The sequence below is a fragment of the Agelaius tricolor genome, unplaced genomic scaffold (genome assembly GCF_023055355.1).
Source record: "Agelaius tricolor isolate 1412-34295 unplaced genomic scaffold, bAgeTri1.0.p SCAF_14, whole genome shotgun sequence".
Taxonomy (NCBI): Eukaryota; Metazoa; Chordata; class Aves; order Passeriformes; family Icteridae; genus Agelaius; species Agelaius tricolor.
Genome location: NW_027269274.1, coordinates 11859293 through 11883613, shown reverse-complemented (window position 1 = coordinate 11883613; position 24321 = coordinate 11859293). Strand labels below are relative to the sequence as shown.

Sequence of the window (24321 nt, the reverse complement as noted above, 5' to 3'; positions counted from 1 at the left end):
TAAAGACAAAGAGTTACAGACGTCCGGGTACCTTTTTCTGGGCAACACGAGCCTGAAAAAGGACACACGTTAACAAAGGATTAACCCTTAAAAGCAACAGCCTGTTGCATATTCATACACTTCATACATGATGCATAAATTCCATACAAATACAGGATTCTATCTGGTCAGCATCAACTTCTTCCTCTGAATGCTAACAGCACCTTCGAGGTGGGAAGAAGTTCGTTTCTTCTGATAAGAGGGCAATAAATTCTTCTCTGAAAGATTTAGGTGTCCTGTGGCTGCTATCTCGCTGCGAGTCCTTTCTTTAAAAAAAAGTATCCTACATAGCATCGTTTCTATTTTAACAATTTTTATAACCTAAAACGATATTTAACACACTACTTAAGAGAATTAATACAGCATTACTTTCTAACACAACACATAGAATATTCATTTTATTATTTGTGAAAGCCAATCATAAAATACATGCATTTTTCACAGTGTATCAGTGGCATATCTGTCTATAAGTACGCTGACTAAGATTTCTAGCATTTCATGCCGTTTCCTAACTGTAATTTTAATGCCTTCCTTCAGATTAAAGGATGATATAATCTTTACATTTTGAAAATTTTTGTTAGGAAACACTATGCCACAGTAGGCATCAGTCCCCCTTCCTTTTTTTTTTTTTTTTTTTTTGCCTAGTTTGTAATTTTCAGAGACTCATTGAAATTTCTGCTAATGTCAATAAGAATACAGTCATTTCTTATACCACTTACCAGGGTTGATGCTGATGCATGTTGCTTCATTCTGTATCTGACCTGCCACTTTTTGTGATCTGCAGTTTGCTGTGATTTGGTAAGAGCTGGCATACACTGCCAACTCACAGCTGGTGTGTTGGGATTTAAAGGGCTTTGATGGGTTCCTTTCTGAGACTGCCACGCACTGGACTTTTACATCTACAACCACTTCACCTTCCATAGGTTGTTTCAGTATTTAATACTCTTTCTCTGAATGTAAGCAATAGACTCCCATTCCCGGTACCCCCATTCCCGGTACCCCCATTCCCGGATCCCCATTCCCGGACCCCCATTCCCGGTACCCCCATCCCGGCCTGTCCCGCCCCCGCGCCCCCCCCCGCTGCGCCCTCCCGCCACCAGGGGGCGCGCCCGCCCGCCGGCCCGTTTCGCGCGCGCCCAGCACCGCCCCGGCCCCGCCCCCGCGCATGCGCGCCGCGCTGGGGCAGTCGGTCTGCGGAAGAAGAAGATGGCGGCGCGCTCAGTGTGCCGGGCGGGCAGCGCGGCCGGGCGGGCGCTGCTGTGGGGCCCGCGCCCCTCCGTGAGTCACCGCGCCCCGCGGGGGCAGCGCGGGGGAGAGCCCGGCCGCGCCGCGGGCGGCCCCGCGGTGCGGAGTGGTTGCCGGGCCCGCCTGTGTCCCGTCCGGGAAGGTCATGGGGACGCGGCGGGCGGTGGGAGCCCCCGAGCCCCGGAGCAGGGCAGGGCGGGCGGGGAGCAGCGGCTGTCACTGTCACCCGGTGCGGGGCTTGCTAGCGAGCCGCTCTCCGCCCGGTTCTGGGGTGTGACCGGTTTGTGCGGCTTTTCCCTTGGGGTTTCCCATCTCTTCAAACCTCTGAGTTCCCGGCCCTGCCGAGGGAACAGCCTGTTAGTAGTGATGATAGCCTTTATTTTTACAGGCAGCTTTATTGACTTTGACAAGGAAGCGAGGTGCTGCCACCTATGCCCAGACACTCCAGAATATCCCTGAGACCCAGGTCACCACCCTGGAGAACGGCCTCCGTGTAGCCTCAGAGGAGTCCAATCACCCAACCTGCACCGTAAGTTTAACATAAGTTAGGGTCTTATTTGAAACAATCAGCCTTGCCTAGCCTGCAGCTGGTGTTCCACAAGGGAACAAACCCCACTGCTTTTCTTTGTGAACAGGTGGGATTAATACAGCAGCAGGAGACCCAGACTGGTGTTGTATTGTCTTTAGACAAGTTTTTGTGCTCTACAAATTTGCTCAGCCTTTTGTATGAGCAGTAAGTGAGCAGTAAAAGTTATCTCTGTGGCAAAACCAGATTTGGTGAAGCTGAGAGAGAAAAAGCCAAAATAGTGCAGGGAACAGTTGCTACTTTGTTCTTATTTTGGTTCTTGTAGTGTAACGTCTGTGGAGCAGACTTCTTGTCCTTGCTGCTGTGTTTGTGTCATTAGGATGCTGGTTGTTTTCCTCTCTGATGTTGGTACTGGCTGGTTTTGCTGCCAGGTGGGTGTGTGGATCGAGGCTGGGAGCCGCTATGAAGACCAGAAGACCAACGGGGCTGCTTTCTTTGTGGAGCACATGGCCTTGAAGGTGAGGATGTGTGCCAGGTCTGCACACAGCTGCCCTGAATGTTCTGCCCATATATTGGCCCCTCGTTTTGGAGGCTGTGGCTGTTGATTGAGGGTGTAAATCAGGTCATCTGAGTCCTAGAGTCTTTGCACACAGTATTAAAATAAGTCTAAAAAGGCATCTAACTTATGTGGTGCTTATTGGTTGAATGTGCAGCAACTTGCAAGTATGCATAAATTAAAAATAACTCTTATTTACTACTTGCTGGTTTTTCCTCTTAAAGGAAAAAATGCTGTAATTAAAAAGTGTGGCACATATAGAGCACTGTGTTATGAAGCATCTTTCCTCAGGTTAGCACAGAGAGTTTAAAGCAGCATTTCCTGTTGCCATTTATTTTACTTCTCTTACTGGACTAGCAAAATTCAGAGGCTACAATTCTTGCTTTTCAAATTATGCAGGTGTCTGCTGAACAGGGCAGAAGACATCTAAGCCTGGGACTTGCTGACTCAAGTTCAGCCTGTGCCTTCATAGGCAACTACAGCATCTAGCTAGCTCTTTAAGAGATGGGCCCTGTGTTAGAAAAAGTCTTCTGCATCTATTTATCTTCTTCTCTATGTCACTGCTTGGATAGCCAGAAACCTGTTTATTTTTGGTTTGGGCTTGTTGTTAGTTTACTTCCAGGGATGTGCTGTTCAACCACTGTTGTCTCAGCATAGGTTGTCTCCTTCCCTGCTGAGTTTGTGTTGGTTAGTGGTAATGACAGCCTTTATTTTTTCAGGCAGCTTTATTGTGTTTCAATAAACACAAGCTTTATTGGCAGTTTGTCTTGGTCTTTCAAAATACACCTCAGCCATCCTTTATCTAGAGGAAATAAACCAGGTATTAAATCTCCTGTCTTGTGCACCTGCTCTTGGCTTTTATGAATCACAAGACAGTGTTTATTGTTATTTTCATTGCTTTAATTCTGACCTAAAGGGAAGTTTGTTCATTTCATAGCTGAGTTTGTCTGGTTTCCTTTAGGGCACAAAGAAGCGCCCTGGCTCAGCCTTTGAGAAGGAAGTGGAGAGTCTGGGAGCTCACCTGAACGGGTACACCTCCCGTGAGCAAACTGCCTTCTACATAAAAGCCTTGTCCAAGGACATGCCCAAAGGTAGGATGGCCAGGGCAAAGTCTGATTGGGAGGTTAAGTAAGTGCATGTGCTTCTGTTTCTCATCCCCAAGCAGCTTTTCTATCAGCAGACCAGGACTGAAGTTGAAGCTGAGCAGTAAATTGGAGGTTCTGGCTGGTAGCTGAAGAGAGCAGTGCAGTGATGTGGTGCTTCAAGGCTGTGTGTTCATGTGTCCCTAAACCAAGGGTTCCAGTTATGTCAGGCTGAACTGCCTTGTCAGGAGGGAAGATGGGAGGCATTCACCAGTTTGTGGTTGTTTTATGGAGCTTAGCAACTGAGGTCAGCAAGAGCTACTGTGTGAGGAGTCCTCAGTGCAGCTCTTGCAGGTGCTTCTCATGCTCTGTGCTGCCATGGGCTGCCTTTTCTGGGTCGGTTTTGGGCAGAGGCAGTGATTTGAGTAGGGGCCTTATTGTAGACATGGGGTGTGCTGTAAGCATCACAAACTCTCTGTGAAGATTCGGTGTGTATCTGGAAGAAAACCTCTTCACCTTCTGCAGATGTAGTCTGCACTTTGCTGGTGAGGGTGCTTGGCAAGCTGGTCTGGAGCCTTCTTACTAAACCAGTGTTGTTTGTTCCTCCCAGATGCTTTGGGAATGGGTAGCACTCAGCTCTGTTATGTTGCATGCCCTCCTCCTCATGGTTTTTGCTCACTCCTGTGTGTTTCCTTTCAGCAGCACTGGGTAGCAGTCAGGCAGTGGGATGCTAACTTAGGAATTGTGTTGCAGCTGTCGAGCTTCTGAGTGACCTTGTGCAGAACTGTGCACTGGAGGATTCTCAGATCGAGAAGGAGCGTGTTGTCATCCTTCAGGAGTTGAAGGAAATGGACAGCAACCTGGCAGATGTCACCTTTGATTACCTTCATGCCACTGCTTACCAGGGGACTTCGCTGGCCCACACCGTTGAAGGGACCACAGACAACATCAAGTGAGCAGCAGGCTGGATGTGGTGCACAGCCTTGGGATGCAGCCTGTGGGGTGCAGTGATGACTGCAGTGTGTACATGGAGGTGATCTGAGCCCGTGGGCTTCTCCTTGTGCCCTGACTCTGTTTTCCCCATTGGCACTGGTGAAAGTGTAATGCTGCAGGCATTCCTTAGAACCACCCCATGCAAGCCCTTCCTGAGGCTGGTAGGGACAGGTTGAACCTTCTCCCATAATTCCCAGTTTGTTAGAAAAATTAGAGAGCTAGGGATGCTAATTAAAGCAGTGGCCTTGTGTTAGCTCAGTGTCTGGGTTCAGTACTCTCCAGTCTGTATTGAAGTCTGTCTTGAACTCTCCATCTTGGCTGCTGGTTCCTGTTCTTTATGTTCTAGAATTAGAGCACAGGGCGAACACAGTACACAGTGCAGTCTTGCTTCTAAAAAGCATTGTTACCCTGCAGCCAAGACAGTCATTGCTGTCTCTGCACTGTGAACTTGCTTCTTTTAAGCCTCTCATTCCTGCAGAGTTGGAGATGCTGATGCTCTGGATCTCTGTGTTCTTTCCAGGAGGATGACTCGAGGAGATCTGGCTTCATATGTTGATACTCACTTCAAGGCACCGCGTATGGTCCTGGCAGCTGCTGGAGGTAACTTCTAGGTCCTTGTAATCCTGGGAAGCCTCAGTATTTTCATGTGATCAGACTTGTCTCATATCACTAATGTAAAATCAAATAATTTTGTTAAATTAGTCTGTTTTAAGACTGAAGATCTCTCTCTTTATCGTTGCCAGGTATTTCCCACAAAGAACTGGTAGATGCAGCTAAGCAGCACTTCACTGGGGCACCTTTTACATCCAAGGGGGATTCTGTGCCTGCCCTCAAGCGCTGTCGCTTCACAGGGAGTGAGGTAAATTTGTTTTGGTCTCCATCAAAATGAGCAGCTGTTGCCCAGCTGTGGAATGAATGTGAAAGCAATTAGAGCTGCTTCTCAGTGGAAAAGTCTGTTCATTTGTGTCAGAGAAGCTGATGATGCACCATCTTGGTAGTGCTCCCATGTTCTCTTCTTGGGGATTATTGCCACGTGTTGGGTTTTAGATGGGACCCAAACCCATTAGGAGTGTGGGGCTATTGCTCATATGATCTACTACAAAACTCACATCAGAACAGCTGGTTTGTGTTCAGTTCTGCCTGGGATTCTTTTATTTCACTGGAATAACATCAAGTGCCCCAGTTTGTCAGCCTGGCATTGCAGCAGGCTGCAGACAGATCACAGTGTTGATGCAGTTCTCCCCCACTCTTTGATGATTTTCCAGATCCGTGCCAGAGATGATGGTCTGCCCCTTGCCCATATTGCTCTTGCTGTGGAGGGGCCAGGATGGGCTGATCCAGACAACGTGGTCCTCAACGTGGCTAATGCTATCATAGGGCGCTACGACCGCACTTTCGGAGGTGGGAAGGTAAGAGTTGTGAGTGCAACAAGGAGAGCCTGGAGCCTTTTCATGTGAAGTATTATGGAGAATGTGCTTTTTTATTATGGTGGATGTGCTTTAGGAGAGGCTGTTGTGGTTGGCTTCCAACTGTGAAGGGGTTAGGAGCCTGGAAAGTAGAATAGAAGTGTAATCAAGGCTAATCCAGGACAGTTCTTGAGAGGTGATGCCGGCAAATGAACTGAACCTTTTGTGCAAGAGGTGTAGCTGGTGAATTCACAGCAGCTTGTTCCCACCCTCACAACTAACCACTTGGTGGGGGTGGTGATGGAAGCAGGACAGAATACTCTACAGTCTCATGATGCAAGCTTGTCTTACCACTGCAGAGCAAATGGAACTTGTTTAAAACCTCAGTATTGCATCCATTATTGTCTGAAATATGTCTGGCCTGTATGTCTGTGCTAACCCCTGCTGCTGGGAGACCTTGTCCTTCTCATTTTTTTCCACTCCTGCGGTGGTGTGCATACCAGCTTTTCATCTGCAGCTGGGAAAGGAAGTGGTTCTGCTGGATGGACTCCTAGGCCATTGTCTGTGGCTTTTCCAGCAGTGATTCTCATCTGTTGACCACATGAAGGCTCTAAATTAAGCTCTCCTTCAGCAAAGTGTTCCGCTCTGTCTTGTCTATGGTCTTTGTGAAAACAGCTCAGTGGGAAAGAATTTGAGCTGCGAGGAAACTGAAAATTAAATGGCTGACAGCATCTCCTTATTTACAGAATCAGTCTAGCAAGCTGGCTACGCTTGCTGTGGAGCATAATCTCTGCCACAGTTTCGAGCCATTCAACACCTGCTACTCTGACACCGGCCTCTTTGGTTTCCATTTTGTTTCTGATCCTCTCTCCGTAGATGATATGATGTTTTGTGCTCAGGGAGAGTGGTAAGTACAACTTTGGCACAAACTGGTGTTCAAGATCTGAGCCTCTTGTAGGAGACTGAGCTGCTGGGGGAGCATATTAGGTTTACAGAGAGCTGTGTCTCTTTATGAACTTCTTGATAATGTGCATTCTGGTTAAGTGATCCTGTAAGTAGTTTCTGTAAATCTCTAAGAATGTGGCTTTTGAGGAGTTGTTTTAGTCCCTTAGGGCTCCTCTGGTCTTTTGTTCATGCTTTCAAGTATTAGCACTGAGGCTTTGGGGCTTTTTATATACAAGTGAGATCATTCCTTAGACAAGGCTTTCCTGGGTGCCCAAGAGATTTATCTCCATTGTCTTGTTAAGCCTGAGCAAAGCAGGCAGAGTTCCTGCTGCTCAGGCTCTTGTGGCTGATGAATGACCTGCTGCTGGAATCATGCCAGTGTTTGGGAGCCTTCTGGCTGTCCATCTTATTGTGTCCATGAACCAGTTCAAGGCTACATCTGAGCTACAAGCCACTCTGTGTGGAGCAGGTGGAGTGAGCCCTTGCCCCAGAGACATGGCCCATTGGCAGGAGAAGAAGGGATGTAGCAGCTGGAGTCCAGACAGACTGTGGAGCTGTCTTGTTCTTTCAGCATCAGTTTCCATAGCAGCTTGCCATGCATGGGAATGGCTGACACACCTTCCCTCTCCTGTGATAGGGCAGTGCACAGCACGTGCTGCTGTGCCTGCTGGGCAAGCCAGAGCCAGCACCGGGCTGCTGAACCTCTGAGTGTAACTCAGCGTGTATCCTGCTGGCTGAATCCCCTGCCTGTGTGCTGGAGCTCTGCCTCCTGCTGCTCTGTGGAGATCCAGGATGAATGTCAGCCTGCAAGACAAGTAGTATTGCTAACAGCTTATTTTTGAGGAGACTGGGAAAGGGAGGAATTCATGTTCTGTCTGAGCAGACAAACATCTTAAGAGTTTTCGTCATCTTCCATGTCTTCTCCAGGATGCGTTTGTGCACCAGTACCACAGAGTCAGAAGTGACAAGAGCCAAGAACTATCTCCGAAATGCCATGGTGGCTCAGCTGGATGGTATGTTCTGGTTGATGGATTGACCACTGTGCAGCTTTCAGAGCGTTTCTGCTTGAGGTTCTCCTGGGGAGCAGGACCTGTGCTAAAGATTGCAGTTCTGCTGGCAGGCACTGGGCGGAACTTCCTTTTCCTGCTCCACACTCCTCCTGTCATGTTGTCAAAGCTGCTGACCCCAGCCTTCTGTGCTCCCAGGAGTGACATACTGCTGGTGACCTAAGAACTGAGACCCTCAAACTGGCCTGCCTTGGCTCTAACACTTGGGAGACAAGTAAAGAAATCTGTGTATCGTGTAGCTCCTGCTGGAGCTGCATAGAGTGGGAATTAGAACTGTGCTTTGTTAGCAGAGGGTTTAATGCTTAGACTTTCTACTCTGTGCTTTGGCTGATGATCAGGCTGTGCAATTCTGGAAGGCTTCTTGATGCACTGACCATGCAATATCTTCAACATCCAGGTACCACACGAGTGTGTGAGAATATTGGAAGCCATCTCTTGCACTACGGGCGCCGTATCCCTCTGGAGGAGTGGGATGCCAGGATTTCTGTAGGTATCCATTTGTTTTGGCTGGTATACCTGAGCGTGGTTGGTGTCAGCATTGTCTGGCCTTAGTCTGCTGCAGTAACACTGCAGTAACATGTGGCTTACTTATCCCTTAATCAACTGCCTGGAGTCAGTCCAGTGGTTATCCTGCTGACACTGATGTAACTGTCAGAATCTCTGGTTTAGACACAGTGTACACTGTGTCCCTGTGACTGGAGTCAGTCCATCCCAAGAAGAGGGCATACAATTGTGTTAAGGAGCACAACCTGAAATTCCTGTGACAGTTTTCCTAGTGGTGTCCCACACCTAGTTTGTGGAATTTCTGCAGCCACTCTATTGCTTAGAAGACTTCTGATTTTGGTCTTGTCTTCTGTACCCCCAGGGAGAATGCACTGTGTAGGGAGGTTAGCCATCCTTGCAGGCAGAGCTGGGCAGTTCATGCAATTGGCTCCAAGGGTCTGATTGTATCTTTTAATGATCTTGATATGTAATGGCAACAGTTAGCTGCAACTTTGAGAAGTGTAGATCTGCTGGAAGAGTCATTAATTGCTTGTTGGATCTTTTTTAGGCCGTTGATGCAAAAATGGTGAGAGATGTGTGCAGTAAATACATCTATGACAAATGCCCGGCAATTGCAGCAGTTGGTGAGTAGTAGGTGACAATGAGTACACACTTAAAAAACAAGGCAGGGCGAGAGCTGAGTGGAATTGTTACAGGCAGTCCTCATGTGTCTGTCCTGACTCGTTAAGCCACTCTGGTTCTTCACTGATACCCTCCTGCCTGTGCACATGAGGTGTGCCAAGGCACATTTGCCACGAGATCAGACTTGCAGGTGATGGAGATGCAGTGGCAGTGAGCTGCTGGCTGTGCTCCCACCTCTGCCTGCTGTGGAGCTGTGACTAAGACTGGGAGTCCTGTAGCTGGGTGCGGGCCCAGCACATCTGCCAGGTGTCCTTACCCTGGGGTCAGGGTGGTTTATGTAAGGGAAGTGAAGGGACCTGATTCTCCTGTGCTGCTCTGGCATGTCTGTCTGGCCAAGGACAAATTCCTTTCGGAAAACCTGCCTAAGCAGCTCAGCTCTGCTGCCTCCTTCCTGTGTGTTGAGAATTCCCCTCCTCCTTGCAGCTGTTTCCTCTGGCCTTCAAAGTGGAGCAGGCTGGAAAAGGGAGACAGTGTTTGAGCAGGAAGTTGAAATGACTTGGTGGTTCCCTGTATTTGATACCTGTATGGGAGCTGTACTGAGCATTGTGGGGCAATGTGAGAAAACACCTTATTCTGTCAGGAGCTGGTATCTGCTAGTTTTCCTGATGAAAATTTGAGCTGTGGTTGCCTGGTTTTGTGCAGAGCTGCTATGATTGCAAGCACAGGCTGCTCTGCCACCATCTGCTGTAAAAACCATAAGAAACTGTAGAGGGATATTTTAACTGTGTCTCAAAGTAACTTTACTCTGTTCACTCAGGTCCCATTGAGCAGCTCTTGGATTACAACCGCCTCCGCAGTGCCATGTACTGGGTCCGTCTCTAGGATGTGTTGCCTGCAGATTGGAAATAATGAAGCTGTGGACTGTGCCAGGTTCCCTCTGGCTCTGAATGTCCTGGGCACCACGGGCAAGCTGAGTCCATTCAAAGCAGCTGTCTTCTCTGTGTTAAATGTATAAAAATAAATACATCCTATGTGGAGTTGGTTCTGCTGGTAGTCAGCTGTTCTTCCTGGGTGGTTTGTGTAGACAGTGCTTAAGAGCCAAACTGGGGAGATGGGATGTAAGGAGCTGGAGCTGTTGATAGGTTAACATCTGTCCAGAGGGGCTATGTTATAATAACCTATATGATTCTATATGGAGATGTGGTACCTCTCATCTTAAGCTTCCTGGTTATCTGTAAACCAGCTCAGCAATGAGCAGAGATTATTGTGTAGTGGTGGTGTTGGACTACACGTTCCTCTTTTACTCTCCATGCAGTCAGGCTCAGCTAGGCAATAACTGAGAACCTTCTTACTGGCCTGTACCCATAAGATAATCTCTAGGTCTGAGTAGTTGGAAGAGCTACCCAGCCCTGCCTTTTTGGTGTTAAACGGGTTGTTACTCCGTTGTCTTGCCTCTGGGAAGTTGGAACATGGAACAGAAAGCTGAGAAGGGGGATGGAGAAGTTTCCCACCAGGTGGCACTAGCCTGTCACAGCTACCCTTGGAAGCTGCAAGGTATTCCTGTTTGATTTTTCTCTTTGGGATAAATGTCTCTGAGGTTCTCATTTAATTTCCAGGTTCTGCCCTGACAAGGGAGATTTAAAAATAGTGTAGAAGTTTCTCAGAGTTAGTCATTACACTTGAGACTAATCCAGTGTACTAAATAATTTGTGCTGAATCTGGATTCTTGATCAGAGAGTCAGTGTGTCTGAGCCCATTGCATATACTAGGCAAGTTTGAAACTGTTAAATGCTCTTGATGCAATTTGGGTTTAACTATTGTCACAAGCTCTGGCTTGTTACTAGTGCACTGAGGGCTGAACAACTAAACAAGCTCACTTATGCCTCCAGCCTTGTGGAAGCAGTAAATGGTTCTGTCTTGGTTTTGTGACTGCAATCAGACTGTAATCCTCTTTTATCTTCCATTGCTATATATTTTCCCCTCTTGGTTAATTTTCCAAAGTGTTATGCAGTTGGTGAGAAATACAAGGAAAGAGATCCTTGCTTAGCATTTCCTACAAGTTTTCTTCTTTGGAGGTATCTCTTTGGGAATGTATGTTTTCCTTGAGTAATTAATTCCTCAGGCTCTCTAGTTTATTCTAGGAACACATTCAGACCCCTCAGCAACGGATGCTTTCCAAATTGCTCTGTTTTTCTGGAAAAGCAGCTGCCTGTGCTGAGCCTTGCTCCCAGCACTTCAGCAAGGACCAACTCCTGGCCAAAGGCTGCAGCTCTGCTAGGCTGCTGGCTTATGCAGCCTTTAATGGATTTTGTAGATGCTTTTGCCATGTAGAACTCTGAGTATCTGGGCTGATCTGGATTAGAAACCATGCCCTGGTGGGTGGCACTGGATGCAGAGGACTGTTGGGTGCCTGTTAAGAGTTAAGGCTGAGCTGTGCCCAGGATGTTGGCACTTTCAGGCTGCAGTTGTGGTGGCACTGTGCCTTGTAGTGCCTGTTGTGTTTGTGTGCTGTGGCAGTCCATGCTTCCAGAAACATGAGCGTCTCACCAGCTCCAAGGATTGAGAGGTTTGCCATATTATTTTTTTCCTTGGTAAACAACAATTGTGGATGTAAAAGGTGGGAAAGGGAAGCCCATTCAGGAGTCAAGTGTTCCTGCTTGGCAAAGGCACCATGCTCTGAGCCTTATCAGGGGCTTGGGAAGTGTAACCTGGAATTGGTGCAGAGTCATTAAGCATTTGGCAGCCGAGTGCTTTGATACTGGAGGAACTGAAGCTCTAATCTCATTGGCAGGTCTCTTGCTTTTGGAGGTGTTTCTGTTCCTCCACCAGAGTATCCAAACTGGGAAATGTCTGGCATGGCAGAAGTGTCCTATCTCAGCTTTTCCTGAACCTTGAAAAAGAGATCTTTTGCTGGACCTCTCCCCCTTCCCTCCCCGCAGTTTCCGCTGCCCAGTGAAGGACAGTGCCAGAGGATGGAGTTGGAACCATCCCTAGAAGCATCCCAAGTTCACTGTAACTGGAGATGGCCTGGGTGACCTAATAAATCTGTTTCCTGGCTCCATGGACAATGCAGGATTGTTCAGTGAGGCTCTTTGACCAGTTAAGTTTTCAATGGCTTAAGTGTTTTATTTTGCTACTTGGAAGGTTACTTGGGATCCCATTAGTCTGTGCTGATAAATTTAGCCTAGTGTATGGATTGGCCTTTGCTCCCTCCCCTCCTGCATGGTCTTACCCTCTCCAGATTAAGTCCCCTCTTTCAAGCTGTTGTGGTTTTTTACTCCATGACACCTTGGCATTCCATCTGTTGGCTGCTAAAGGAGATTTGGAAAGGAGGATACTCTGTGCACCCCGTGCAAGGCTGTGCAGTTTCCTGCACAGGATTTCAGTGGCTTGTCTCCACTACACAGAGCTATTCCAGGAATGTAAATCTAGCAGTGAAAATGGTGAGTGCTCACCAGAGCCCTGTGCTGAGTGCTCCATGTTGTCCTGGTCTCTGCAGGGAGAGCTGCTGGTACCCCCAGTGCAGGGCTGCAGGGCCCAGCAGATGTACAGGGTGGATCTGCTGTGGAGCAGGCAGCCCCTTTGATATGTGAGATGCTTGTTTGTGATTCGGGTGCTTGCCAAGAGAGGGGCCACAGCAGCCAATTGTCAAGAGTTGCCTCACCTGAGCTAATTACCCACCCTGGAAAGTACAGTTGATACTCATCATGGGTGCTGAGCCAAGCCTCTCCTGGGGAAGCAGGGAGCTGCAGGGAGTCTTTCACAGAAATGAGAGGCTTGGAGCTGTGCCATTCCTTGGTGCCAGAGAGCTTTTGGGAGGAGAGCCCACAGCCCTCTGGGCCTGCTTCTCTACCTGCTGTCCTGCTAAGGCTGGTGAAAAATGGCAGTGGGAGCCATAGGTGAGTGGGGTTTAGAAGGCAGGGCAGCTCTGTAGTGTCTTGTGTTGCTGGAGCCTTGCTGTGCTCAGCCCCCTGCTGCAGGGATTGACTGAGGTGTTGGCATGGCTGTGAGCAGGGGCTTTCTCCCCCATCCAGCCCCTGTCTAGTGTGGTTTGCCCAGGAAAGGGATGGGTTCTCCCTGTGATGATGTCACTCAGGGGGGCTGCAGGATTGCCAGGCTGAGGGAGGTACCTGGTGCTTGGTAGTGCTGACCAGGACTCCTGCACTTCACTGCTGAGACTCTCACCAGGAGAGAGGAACAGTGAGCAGTGGTATCTGGACACATATCCAGCAATCCTGTTTCCTATTTGGGAAAGGAAATGCCTCGTGTAAAGCTTTTAGTGTATTCATTGCGTGGAAAAGCAGTGGACAAAAGGCCCATCCAGGCCTGACTGCCAGCAACAGCCATCCCAGGCTGCTGTGAGGCACGAGGCATGGTGGCAGGAGCTGCCTTTGTCTGCACTGGTGTGCCTGGAAGGGCTGAGCTGCAGCCCTGAACACCCTCATTAAAAGCTGCTTTACCCCACACGCCATCCAAAAAGGTTGGATGGTTCTCACTTTTCCATGCAAGTCTCTGCTTTCCAGTCTTTTCCCCTTATACATTTTCCTTCCTCGGGGCTGTGAGGTTTTAGTGGGGCTGCCAGGCTGAGGTTTGGCTTTGTTGCCCATTCAGACCATCACTGGGGATGCCCAGAAAAGCTGTTTGAAGTGTGGGGTGTGGAGAAGGATCTGCCCAGGAATGGAAAATGGAGCTGCTGGGATGGCAGCCTGGGGAGCTCCCAGCCCTGATCTGTGGGAGCAAGAGGGATTTTTTTTTCTGTACTAAGAGGTGTCAACAGTACCTGTGCTGGATCACCTGCCAGGTGCCCTGGAGACACTGCTCCTGCTCAGTGTCCCACCATCCACTGCTGAGCCTCTGCCATGACCTGGGGTTATTTAAGGCTCCATATCCTGCTGTAGTGGGAGAGCTGCACAGCCGGGACAGCATGAGGACAATGAAGGAAGCAGGATTAAATGCCTGAAGCAAGGTTTGAGCAAGGCTTAAGATACTGAAACAGGAGCCTGAATATCTGAGTGCTGTTCCTGGTTCCACCAAGAGCCTGCAGTGTGACATGGGGCATTCAGGTTTTCGGGGCACTGTGTTAAGATGGGTGCTGACACCAGGTGCAATGCACAGAAATAAAGCTGCTCCCCATGCACTGCCCTCAGGACACAGTGACTGAGGTGTGCAAAGCATTTTGTAAAGCAGCCCCAGTACTGTGCACTGCTTTCTGCTTTGCATGTGACTTTTATTCCGAGTAGGCACTTGGATAATGCTCTGAAGGGAATGTGCTGCTTATCTTTGATTTGTTATATTTAGGGAAGAATGAGTTGGCTCTTCTGGAGGGGATTTTTTTCTTCCTCATTTGAATGTTTAATCTAGGGAACTACAGTGATGTTGCTTCAAGATTTAGCAGTGGATGTATTTCAGCTTCAGGAAAGTGCACTCTGAGTTTATCGGGGTGCACTGTAGGGCTCAGCATTGTGCAGATTCCTGTATACCAAACCCATGGCCCCCATTCAGGTCATGTCACTCTTGAGCAAAGCTCAGAGTGATGGAGAAACAGGCTCAGTGCTACCCATGGAACATGGAGGGTGGGATTTCCAGGTAGGGATAACTGCCCGTGCCAGGGGGTGTCTCACAGGGAGCTTGGTGCAGAGTGGCTCTAGGAACTGGAGCAGCATGTGTCTGTGGCAAGTTCCTGCCTCTGCTCCCCTGGCACAAAGAGCCTGCCAGGGGGAGGAGATGGCAGGTGAGTGTGCTTGAGTTTTGGCCATCCCAGCTCCACGTGGCAGTTCTGCTTTTTGCACCCCTTCCCCCCGCTGCCTGCTGCGAGGCTGGAGGTCCCTGCTGCCCCTGGCTGCTGTCCACTCTGGTTCTGTGGCTTCCCCTGCTTTGTTTACTGCTGTTCCAGATGTGCAGCACTTGGCAGGAGCCCCTATGACGTGGGAACACAAGTATCTCCTGTTCCTGCCTCGCACGCGCAGCACTGACTCACAGGTGACCTTGCCCCAGCCCTGCTGAGGGGGACGGAGGATGAGATCCTCACGGTTCAAGGTGACTGCTGAAGGTGGTGAGGGGGCACAGACAGGATGCTGTGCTCTTCCCTTCTTGGTGGCCACACAGAGGGGTGCAGAGGTGCTGGTGATGTGGTTTCTGCAAGGACCTGGAGCTCTGAGAGCCCCTAAGTTGTCACTGCTCTGGGGATGCACAGCGTGGATGCAGATCGTGCCCCACCGCCATTGGGACCCCCACCTGTGCTGCTCAGCCTTCCCCTGGAGCTCCCCAGCACCCTGCCCCACAGTGTGGGGTCCCTGTGTGGGATGGACGTGTCCACCCGCCCTGTGCCATCCTGGTGACGCCCTCCTGCTCCACGAGATGTGAAATCATCCAGGGGAGGTCTGGGGAGGGAGGAGTTCCCATGGTGACAGACAGCGATTCACCCGGCAGGGCAGGGCGGGTACTTCGTCCTTTTTATTCTTTTCTTCTGGAGTCGGGCACCCGGCCAAGGAGCTGAAGGAGCAATGGCACAGCCTCGCGGGGGAGAGACACAGGGCAAGTCTGGTCTCGTGAACTGCATTAATCCCTCTGGAGCAGCTTCCCCTGCAGCCTGGCTGCTGCCCCACACGTAGGGGTGAGCCTGACCCTTCCTGCAGTGTTGATCCCCTGGATGCTGGCTCCCTGCAGTTTCCTCAGCACCCCAACAGACTGACAAACAGACCTTGATCCTCCTTCCCATGGATCATCGGTCATGTGTGAAACATTCAGGGCAGTATCCTGCAGCTGCTGGGGATCCAACACTGTTAGCCAACACACCCTGCTATGGGCAAGTGTGGGTAAAAGAGCTTTGTGCCATCCACGTGCCTTTATCAGTGCCCAAGGCTGCAAAAACCCCTTACCCAGAAGCTGCAGCATGGCCCAAACTCTCCACGGGTAAGAACCCCTTCCTGAGCCCCTGCCTGTCCCAGGCAAGGCCCCTGCCACACCCAGGTGTGAGCTGTGCCATCCCCTCCCTGGGAGCACTGCCTGCAGGTCCTTGCTGGGCTGCATGTCCCAGATCCCCTTGTGCAAGCAGCAGCCAAACCCCAGGAGAGTGGGACAGGGGCTCTTTCATGAGCCCTGCCAGAAATTTATATAGAGCTGCAGGTAGTTTTTGGGGGGGTTGATGCAGATTGTGAAACACTTGAATAGAGGCAGAGAGGAAGCATTGAGCAACCACCCTGTCCTCCCAGCCATCAGGCCTGCATCCCAGATGCAGAAGTGGGGAAGTGAGAGCAGGATCATGCAAAAGAGGAGTGAGAGAGGGACAGCCTTTCCCTGGCACAGGGGCTGTGAGAAATCTGGATTTGGAGAGATGAGGTGGGCAAACTCCTTGTGCAGCTCCAGAGTGTGAGTCTCTTGCTGTCACTTGTGAGCACAAGCTGGTGTGTTGCTCTGCCAGGGCCAGTGGAACCAGAGCCTGTGGGCTGGCAGCAGGAGGGACTGAGCACAAGGCATTAGTGACTGGTTATTGCCATGTCTTGGGAAGGCAGTGTCAGTCCACTGTGAGCTGTGTGCAGCAGCAGGGTCCAGCATGTCCATCCCTGAGGGTTGGGATAGCCAAGGTACTCCTCCCCTGGGAATAGAGCTATCCTGAGCTATCCTGAGCTCCTGCAGCCAGGGAGGCATCTGTTGTTGCCATTGAAAGGAAGAACAAATATACCCAGCCCCATCAAGCTGTGCAAAGTCCCTGCAAGGAGCAGCTCCTTGCAGCACAGCTGGCAGCATCCCTGGAACAGCTCCAGCTCCCTGGGCCCACATGCTGCCTCTCTGCCTTTCTTCCCCCCTGCTTGGCCATTGCTGTGAGCCCCTGTCACCACCCTACTCCCCCCCAGCACCCCATGCCATGCTGCTGCCTTCTCCTGCAGGTTCTCCAGGGGGCTCCCAGGGCTGGCTTAGCCTGCAGCTGGCCTTGTGTCCCTGGGTGCTGTGCTGGGAGCTGGGCAACTGCTGTTTCCTAGAAAAGCTCAACAATAGGCACAGAACAGATTCCATGTGCAGGGAAGGTGGTGCTGCCTTGTCCATCTAGCCCTGTACCATCTGCTCCCAGCAGTGCTGGGAAGGAGGGATGGGGCAGCCATGGCTTCATGGTGCTTGTCCCACTCTTATAGGGAGTGGAGATGGTGCCAGGTTTGGGAACTGATGGGCAGCTTGTCCCCACATGTGACAGGAGCTGCTGTGTCCCCCCTGGCTCTGCAGGTCTGGGCTCTGTCCTGGCCTCCTGCAAACAGTCCTGCCTGGCTGCTCCCGTGGCCCCTCCCGTCCCCTGAAGCCGTGGTGCCCCTGGAAGCCAAATGTGGGGCAGAGCACCCTGCAAGGCCAGGAGGAGCCCCTGCTGTGGCAGCCCCCGGCAGGGCCTGAGCAGTCCCATGTGTCACACACCTCCTCGGAGGGATGCTGGTGAGGCCGGGAGGCGTCCAGAGGCGCGGGTGGCACCGCGCTGCTTGCAGGTAAGATGATTTCCTGGCTTTCCCCGGCGCTCTAGGGAAGCACCAGTGACCCGGCCTCGCCCCGAGCTGCTCTCCCAGCTGTAGGAATGCCACCTTTCACCTCTGCATCCCTCCCCTGGCCCGAGGCTGGGCCGGACAGCGCTGGTTCCCGGGGAGCCCGGCAGGGCAGGGCAGGGCGGGCTCAGCCGCCCAGCCCAGCGTGTCCAGTCACGCCCTGCGCGCCCCGGCCCAGCCCGCACATGCCCGAGGGTGTGCGACGTGGGCTGGCAGCGCTCCCTCGGCTTCCCTTCATCTCCTCCTTCCTGCAGGCACCCGGAGGAAGCCGCTCCCTGTGCTCTGCCGGTGCCGGCGCCTGCATTGCAGTGGGTCCCTGGGTCTCTCTGTGCACCCCAAGCCCGGCTGTGCCCCAGGCTCTGCCAGCCACTGCCTGCTGCTCCCTGCACACCCTGCAGCCAGGACTGGGCTGGGAGCACCTCAATCCTCATAACCCCAGGGCAGGGAATCTTTATCTGCCCCTACAAAGAAGCAGAAGTTTCCTTTCCACACTGTGTGTGATGGGCTGGCTGGGGGATCTCTGGGGCATAAACACCCCATGGGATTGTCAGCTTGAGGAAAAGGCAGCCCTGGCCCCATGCAGAGGTGCTGGGGGAGCTTTGCTGCACCTGGGCCCCGCATTTCTGCCATCTCCTACATGCCCCTTCTCAAGGGCAAGGTAGGTTGATTTTCCTGAGTCTGGACCCAGCTGCAAGTGTGGACTGCAGGGCCAGGAGTGAAGGGCAGCAGCTCGTGCCTCAGTCAGTCGAGGAGCTGGACTCCTGCAGAAGAGCCAGGCTGTGTGTGTGGCCACCTGCAGCATGGGCACTTCAGCCCCTGCCTGCATTCTGCTTACACCTTCCTCTTGCCTTCCCCTGGATCCCTGACACCCACCCCAGCCTCTCTGGGTATCCCCAGCACCACCCAAAGCCCGGCCACAAGATGCAGCTGAAGGCAGCTTTTTAACTAGGGGCTCTAGAGCCCCATTCACTGCTGCTGGCTCCTTATCCTGCTTCCATCATCCCCATTGTCACCTTCCCTTTCTGGCATGCTGGCCCCATGCCATTGCAAAGCACTGCCAGCCCTTGGCAGAGCCCTGGTGGTGCCTGGCTCTCCCCTCACTTGCTGTCCCTGAGAAGCAGCCTGGCCTCTGTGGTCAGGCTGACCAGGGCTGCCTTCTCCTGCACTGCTTGGCCAAGGGGAGGGTCACATCCTCGTGGTGTCACCATTCCCTCCTGAGCCCGTTTTGCACGGCCAGTGGGGCCACAGTGCAGCACAGGTTCGTGCGATGCTGATGTGCAGCTGTGCTGGCAGCAGCCTCCAGACACAACAGTTTACAGACAGGAAAAACTTTCCATCCCTCCACAGCAGTTGTGGGAGAGCCAGGACATGCACCCACCCCATGGGGAGCCCTGGTGGGGGGGCACAGCAGGCTCAGCCTGACCCCAAGCTTGGCTACAGTGGGATCACTTACCTCCATCATCATTCTGTCACCAGACTGCTGCTGCCTCCACAGTAGGTAAGGTCCCCCAAAAATGGGGCATCCCCTTCACTTTGGACATCTCAAGAGCTGCTGGGCAGAGAGGGAAGCTCGTTGGTCGTGGCTTCATCCTGATATCATACCTTGATCCCCTTTTCCACAGGGATGTGGCCTTGGGCAGCAGCAGGATGGAGGGTGCTCTGGCACAGAGGACCTGGGGAGGCTTCTATGTGTTTCCCTTGTGAAGTGCAGCCTGGAGGGCTGGCATGGCTTTTTCCCACCCCAGACCCATCAGGGTAGGTCAGCAGGAGGTAAGGGCTGACTATTTCCCACCCTGGTCTATTTTGTGGTCTCTTGGGTTGCTGGGTTGTCTCGTGGGGTGACACAAGCATTCCCTAAGGCTGCAGCCTGTCCCTCTGGGCTCTCCCTGAGCTGACTGGTGATAGCCAGGGGTCATGGGCCCCTTTTCTGGGATGCTGGGCTGCGTGGCTGGGTGCCACATCATGGAGCTGGCGGTGGCTGGTGCTGGAAGACATTCCTGGAGCATGTCTCAACTGGCCTCTGTGGCAGACAAGGTTCCCCCTCCAGGCTCTGGCCAGCTTCTCCACTCCTCCCCTGCCTCAGCACTAGCCTCCTGCTGCTCCCCTCCCCAGTGTGAAAGTGCTGGGAGAGGTGGCTTCTCCCTCCCAGCAGCCCCAGAGCTGTGCCATGCATCTCCACTGGCTGGGAATGCTGATATCTGCTGGAGTGAGGAGCACTGCAGGAACACAGCAGGGCCAGAAAACTGAAATCCTGTAAGGGTTGTGCTGAATCCTGGCCCATGGCAGATCAGCACCAGAGGCAGTGGCTGCAGCATGGAGAGGGTGGGCAGGGGATGGGGGCAGCAATCCCCAGAGCACCACAAGTGCAGCAGGCTCTGTACCCCACCATGATGTGGGACTGTGCAGCAGGCTCTGTACCCCATCATGGTGTGTGATTCATCCCGTCCCAGAGAGCTGAAACCTCACCTGGGGCTGAAGATTTTCTTCTTGTTTCCCGCTAAGGCAGCAGTGAGGCCTCATGCCTGGCAAGCAGGGGCAAGGAAAAGCTCAGCTCTTGTCCTACCCTTGTGCACACTCTCAAACCAAGGGGTTCCCTTCCCAGGGGTAATATGACCCCTGTGAGGCTCAGGGGTAGTGCTTGCCTGGGCAGTGCCCTGCAAAGATCAGGGCTGTTGGGACCCGTGGAGGTGTCCTGGAATGTCTCATGATGTGGCCAGCTGTTGAGTGTCATTTGGGAACTGGGTTGGCCTGCACAGGTGAGGAGCTGGGGTCGGGGTCAGCGCTACAAATGTTGTCTGTGTAGAGGAATCAGTACACTCTGGTGCCGAGCCAGCTGGGAGATGGGGAAGCCCAGGTCTGGGCTGTGGGAATGACTAGTGGCTGGGCTGCCAGCCGTCCAGGCTTTGAGAAGGCTTTTCAGCCTTTGAGGATGTCCCCGGAGGGGTTGGCGTGCAGCGGCGCGGGGGTGCCCGTGAGTCACTCACACCTGGCGCTCTCCATCTGCACAGGCATGACCGTCCCGCGCCGGCGGCCGCAGATTCCTTCCCTGCTCCTGGTATGCGGAGGGAAGCTGGGAAACACCGCGGAGGCGGAGACACTCCGGTTCTGGGGACCCAGCAGCCCTGCGTGCCCCGCTCCAGTGCACACGTAAGGGCAATGCTACTGGCAAGATGGTCAAGATGCTGCCGTGGGCGACTGGGGTTTGGGGAGCACCCCAAAGCAGTGCCTGCCGCAGTCCTGGGGGCCGAGGTGGTGGGCAGAGCCCCTGGCACGGCTGTGGAGTGTCGCTGCCCCGGTGTCGCTGCCCGGGTGCCCGCTGGGCGCTGCCCGCCCCGGCGCTGCCCCGCTGGCCGCGGTGACCCCCGGCCGCCCGTGCCCCGCCGCCGGCACCGCGCCGTGGGGCGGCTCCACAGCTCCGGGCCCGGGGCCAGCCACAGAGCCCTTGGCAGGCCCCTCCGCTCCCTGTCTAACCAAGCCCCTGGTCTAATTGGGACAGGCCGCCCTGTCTTCATTAAACGGGCTCTGGCGGGAGGAGGGTCTAGGGATGGTCCTGACCTGAGGATGCTGGACTGACGGCCGGAGCCGCAGGGCTGGGGCAGGCAGGGGCAAAGCTGCGGGCATGGCGAGCTCCGGAACCCGCCCGCCAGCCCTGGGGGCCAGGGCTGAGGTCTAAGGAGAGGAAGGCTAATGAAGAGGAGGGGATGCACTGCTTGCTGTACCTTTAAGAAGAGCGAGGGCATCGCCGCTCCTCCCCTGCCTGGGAACAGCTTGTGCCTGGGAAAGTTGCCTGCAGCCGACCCTGGAGCATCTTTGCTCGGTGGCCGGTGGCCCTGCCCCCGGCCCCCAGCTGTGAGGTGGCCCTGGGCCCCAGAGATCCCCACTCTTGCTCCTCTTGCTGCCCACAGGAAGATGCCTCTGGACCTGTCTGTGCATTGCCCTGCCAGGAGCCGGAGGGGAGACCCTGGGGCAGTGGCCAGGAGGGCACAGGTACGTGGGGTGCTGGGGACGGGGAATGAGGGCTGACCAAGGGGACAGAGGACAGGTGGCATGGGGTGCATAGCAGGTTCCTTGAGCCAGGATCAACCCCAGGTGAGCACAGGCACCAGTGGGGAGGATGAGGTGATGAGGTGCTGTGTGATGTGCCCCAAGGAGCGGTGTAGTCCCACAGGTGGCCCAGGGTGAGGAGCACCCTGAGGGTCAAGGGTGCACCCTGGGCTGAGGAGGAGCCTCAAGGGACTGTTCCACCAGCCACAGGATGGGCAGGAAGTGAGACCAGGGCAACACGAGCTCCCCGCCTGCCTTGCTGGGCATCTTCACCCTTTCGCCTCCTCCCAGCAACTGCAGCCACATCACCAGTGGCTTTCCAGCAAGTTTCTCCAGCTCTGGGGTAGGTCTCAGCCACAAGCCTGCTGTGAGATGGAGTTTGAGAAGGGCAGGATGATGTTCCCACAGCTGACTCCAGCGCAGTCCCTGTACTAGAACCATGCGTGCCAGGGCTCCGCATGCTGGGTACCCCAGCCCTGTGTGCAGGAGGGATCCTGGACGGGGCCTGGCTGTCCTGCAGCCTGGCAAGAGCTGTGCTGGCATGGGGAGCAGCCCTTCACCACCAGTGCCCTTCCCAGGGCTAGTGCTCAGAGCCAGGCTTTAACCCAGATGGTGCCAGGCGCTCAAGTCCCTGTGGCAGCTCCATCCAGGTCTGCCTGGATCCAGGCCCCAAGTCTCCATGACACATTCCCCTTGGATGGATGGATGGATGGATGGATGGATGGATGGATGGATGGATGGATGGAAGTGGGTGGCCAGCTCCTGGATGGCACGTTCCAGAGCTGCTCACCTTCCTGAAAGATGCAGATGCTGGAGGGAAAACTGCCTTGAGCCTTACTGGGGTCCACTCAGCCCCTCACGGAGGTCTCGGTGGCAAATCCAGCAGCAGCCGTTCCCGGGTGTCCAGCCCTCTCCTGCTCCATCTCCATGCCGTGCAGCCGCTGCACGCCGTGCAGCCGCGGGGCAGCCCGAGTGGCCCTGGAGCGGGAAGAGCCTCAGGAGCTGCTTTCCTTCCTTCCTTCCTTCCCTCTCAGGGGAGCGGTGGGAAAAGCCCTTTGGGAGGCCGGGCTGGGCGGGGGCCGCGCCGCTCCGCTCCCCCCGACCCGTGCTCCGGGCCGCCCTCCATAAAGGGGCGGGAGCGCCGGGGGCCGGTGCGCGCCGGCACCGCCTGCGCCCGGCACGGCTCGGCACGGAACGGCTCGGAGCGGTGCGGGACGGAGCGGCCCCGCGGGGGCGGCGGGTGAGCCTGGAGCCGGGGCGGGGGGCACTGCGGGGCAGGTCGGAGCCTCCGCGGGGGCACCGCGGGCACTCGGCCGCGCTCCGCGGCGGGGCTGGCACCGCCCGGGCCGGGCTCAGCTGGGGCTGGGACCCGGCGGAGCCATCGCGGGGGTACCGGGCCAGGTGCCGTCCGTGCGGCGGGGCTGGCACCGCCCGGGCCGGGCTCAGCTGGGGCTGGGACATCGCGGGGGTACCGGGCCAGGTGCCCTCCGCCGCGGCGGGGCAGGGGCTGGCGGGCAGGGCTGCCCGCGCTGGCTCCCGCTGCCCTGGAGCACCTTCCTGGGGCGGAGGAGCCCTGCGGGCGGGGGCCAAGCGCGCCGCTGCTGCCCGTGCCGTGGGGCAGGGGAAGGGGTGGCGGGGGCAGATCCCGGGCTGTAGCCGGGCTGGGGCTCTCTGTATCCCCCGCACCGCGGACAGCCCCACCGGCTGCTCACGGGCCAGCTCCTGCCGCCTGTCCCGGCCCGGAGCGGGGCTCTCCCCGCGCCGTGCGGTGCCTGGGGCGCACTGGCACCCTGCCCTCCCAGCGCTGCCAGGCGTTCTGGCACGGGTGGTGCTGGGAACCTCCCGAACTGCTGTCCCCAAGGCTTGGGGCTGCTGTGAGACTGTGGTGGCAGCATCCTGTCCTGCAGGCTCCCACGATGAGCAGCCAACTCCTGCTCCTGGCTGTGCTCCCGGCGCTCCTGCGTCCTCCAGCTGCCACGGCACAGAAGAGGAGCCAAGGTAGGTGATGAGCACTGGGTCCACACGGTGGGTGGCACAATAAGAGGGCTTCAGCACCAATGTGCCACAGCGCCAGTCTGTGCCCTGAGTGCTGTCACTGCTCCGCAGCAGTGTGTGAGGATGTGCTGGAGGCTGACATCGCCTTCCTGGTGGATGGCTCATCCAGCATCGGAAGGAACAACTTCCGTGCTGTCCGCACCTTCATGGAGGAGCTTGTGGGGCCCTTTGTGCAGGTGGTGGGTGAGAAGGCAGTGCGCTTTGCCATGGCACAGTACAGTGATGACCCACGGTGAGCCCAAGGGAAGGGGCATGTGGGATGCAGGGTGGCAGGGCTGGGTGACAGTGACAGTGTGCCCCTGCGCTCTCCAGGGTGGAGTTCTCGTTCTCCCAGCACACTGATGGCACAAGTGTCCGGAGGGCCATCCAGCAGCTGAGCTACAAGGGTGGCAATACTCGCACGGGCGCTGGCTTCCGCTACATTGCTGACAACTTCTTCAGCCCCACGCAGCGCCGGCCTGGGGTCCCCCAGGTATGTGTGCAGAGCAGTGACCCTGGCAACATGGGGAGAAGTGTCAGGCCCATGGACCCCAAGCTGGATCCCACAGTTCTTTCCTGGCCCTGCAGATCTGCATTCTCATCACGGATGGCAAGTCCCAGGATGATGCTGAGGGGCCGGCAGCGAAGCTGAAGAGCCAGGATATCAAGGTCTTTGCTGTGGGTGAGTGAGGCTTCTGCAGCACATGAAAGAGTCTTCTGCTTGGTTCAGGTTCCCC

At 54.4% G+C, this 24321-nt stretch overlaps 2 protein-coding genes across 3 annotated transcripts in view; both read left to right on the top strand.

The window, feature by feature from the left end:
* The first annotated feature begins 1185 nt into the window (after positions 1-1185).
* UQCRC1 (ubiquinol-cytochrome c reductase core protein 1) lies at positions 1186-10021 on the top strand. Its single transcript, XM_071439682.1, has 13 exons — positions 1186-1317; positions 1673-1813; positions 2242-2328; positions 3328-3457; positions 4202-4400; positions 4962-5041; positions 5185-5300; positions 5707-5850; positions 6594-6754; positions 7720-7805; positions 8257-8345; positions 8911-8986; positions 9802-10021. The coding sequence occupies exons 1-13, from the start codon at positions 1246-1248 to the stop codon at positions 9864-9866; spliced, it is 1446 nt and encodes a 481-aa protein (XP_071295783.1). The 5' UTR covers positions 1186-1245; the 3' UTR covers positions 9867-10021.
* An 11278-nt stretch (positions 10022-21299) lies between these two features.
* Positions 21300-24321, top strand: part of COL7A1 (collagen type VII alpha 1 chain) — a 31257-nt gene continuing 28235 nt past the window's right edge. For both annotated transcript variants that reach the window (XM_071439679.1, XM_071439681.1), the window contains exons 1-5: positions 21300-21493; positions 23458-23548; positions 23657-23837; positions 23918-24077; positions 24173-24266. In XM_071439679.1, the coding sequence (XP_071295780.1) occupies positions 21416-21493; positions 23458-23548; positions 23657-23837; positions 23918-24077; positions 24173-24266 (604 nt within the window). In that variant the 5' untranslated portion in view covers positions 21300-21415. The remainder of the gene's footprint in view (positions 21494-23457; positions 23549-23656; positions 23838-23917; positions 24078-24172; positions 24267-24321) is intronic.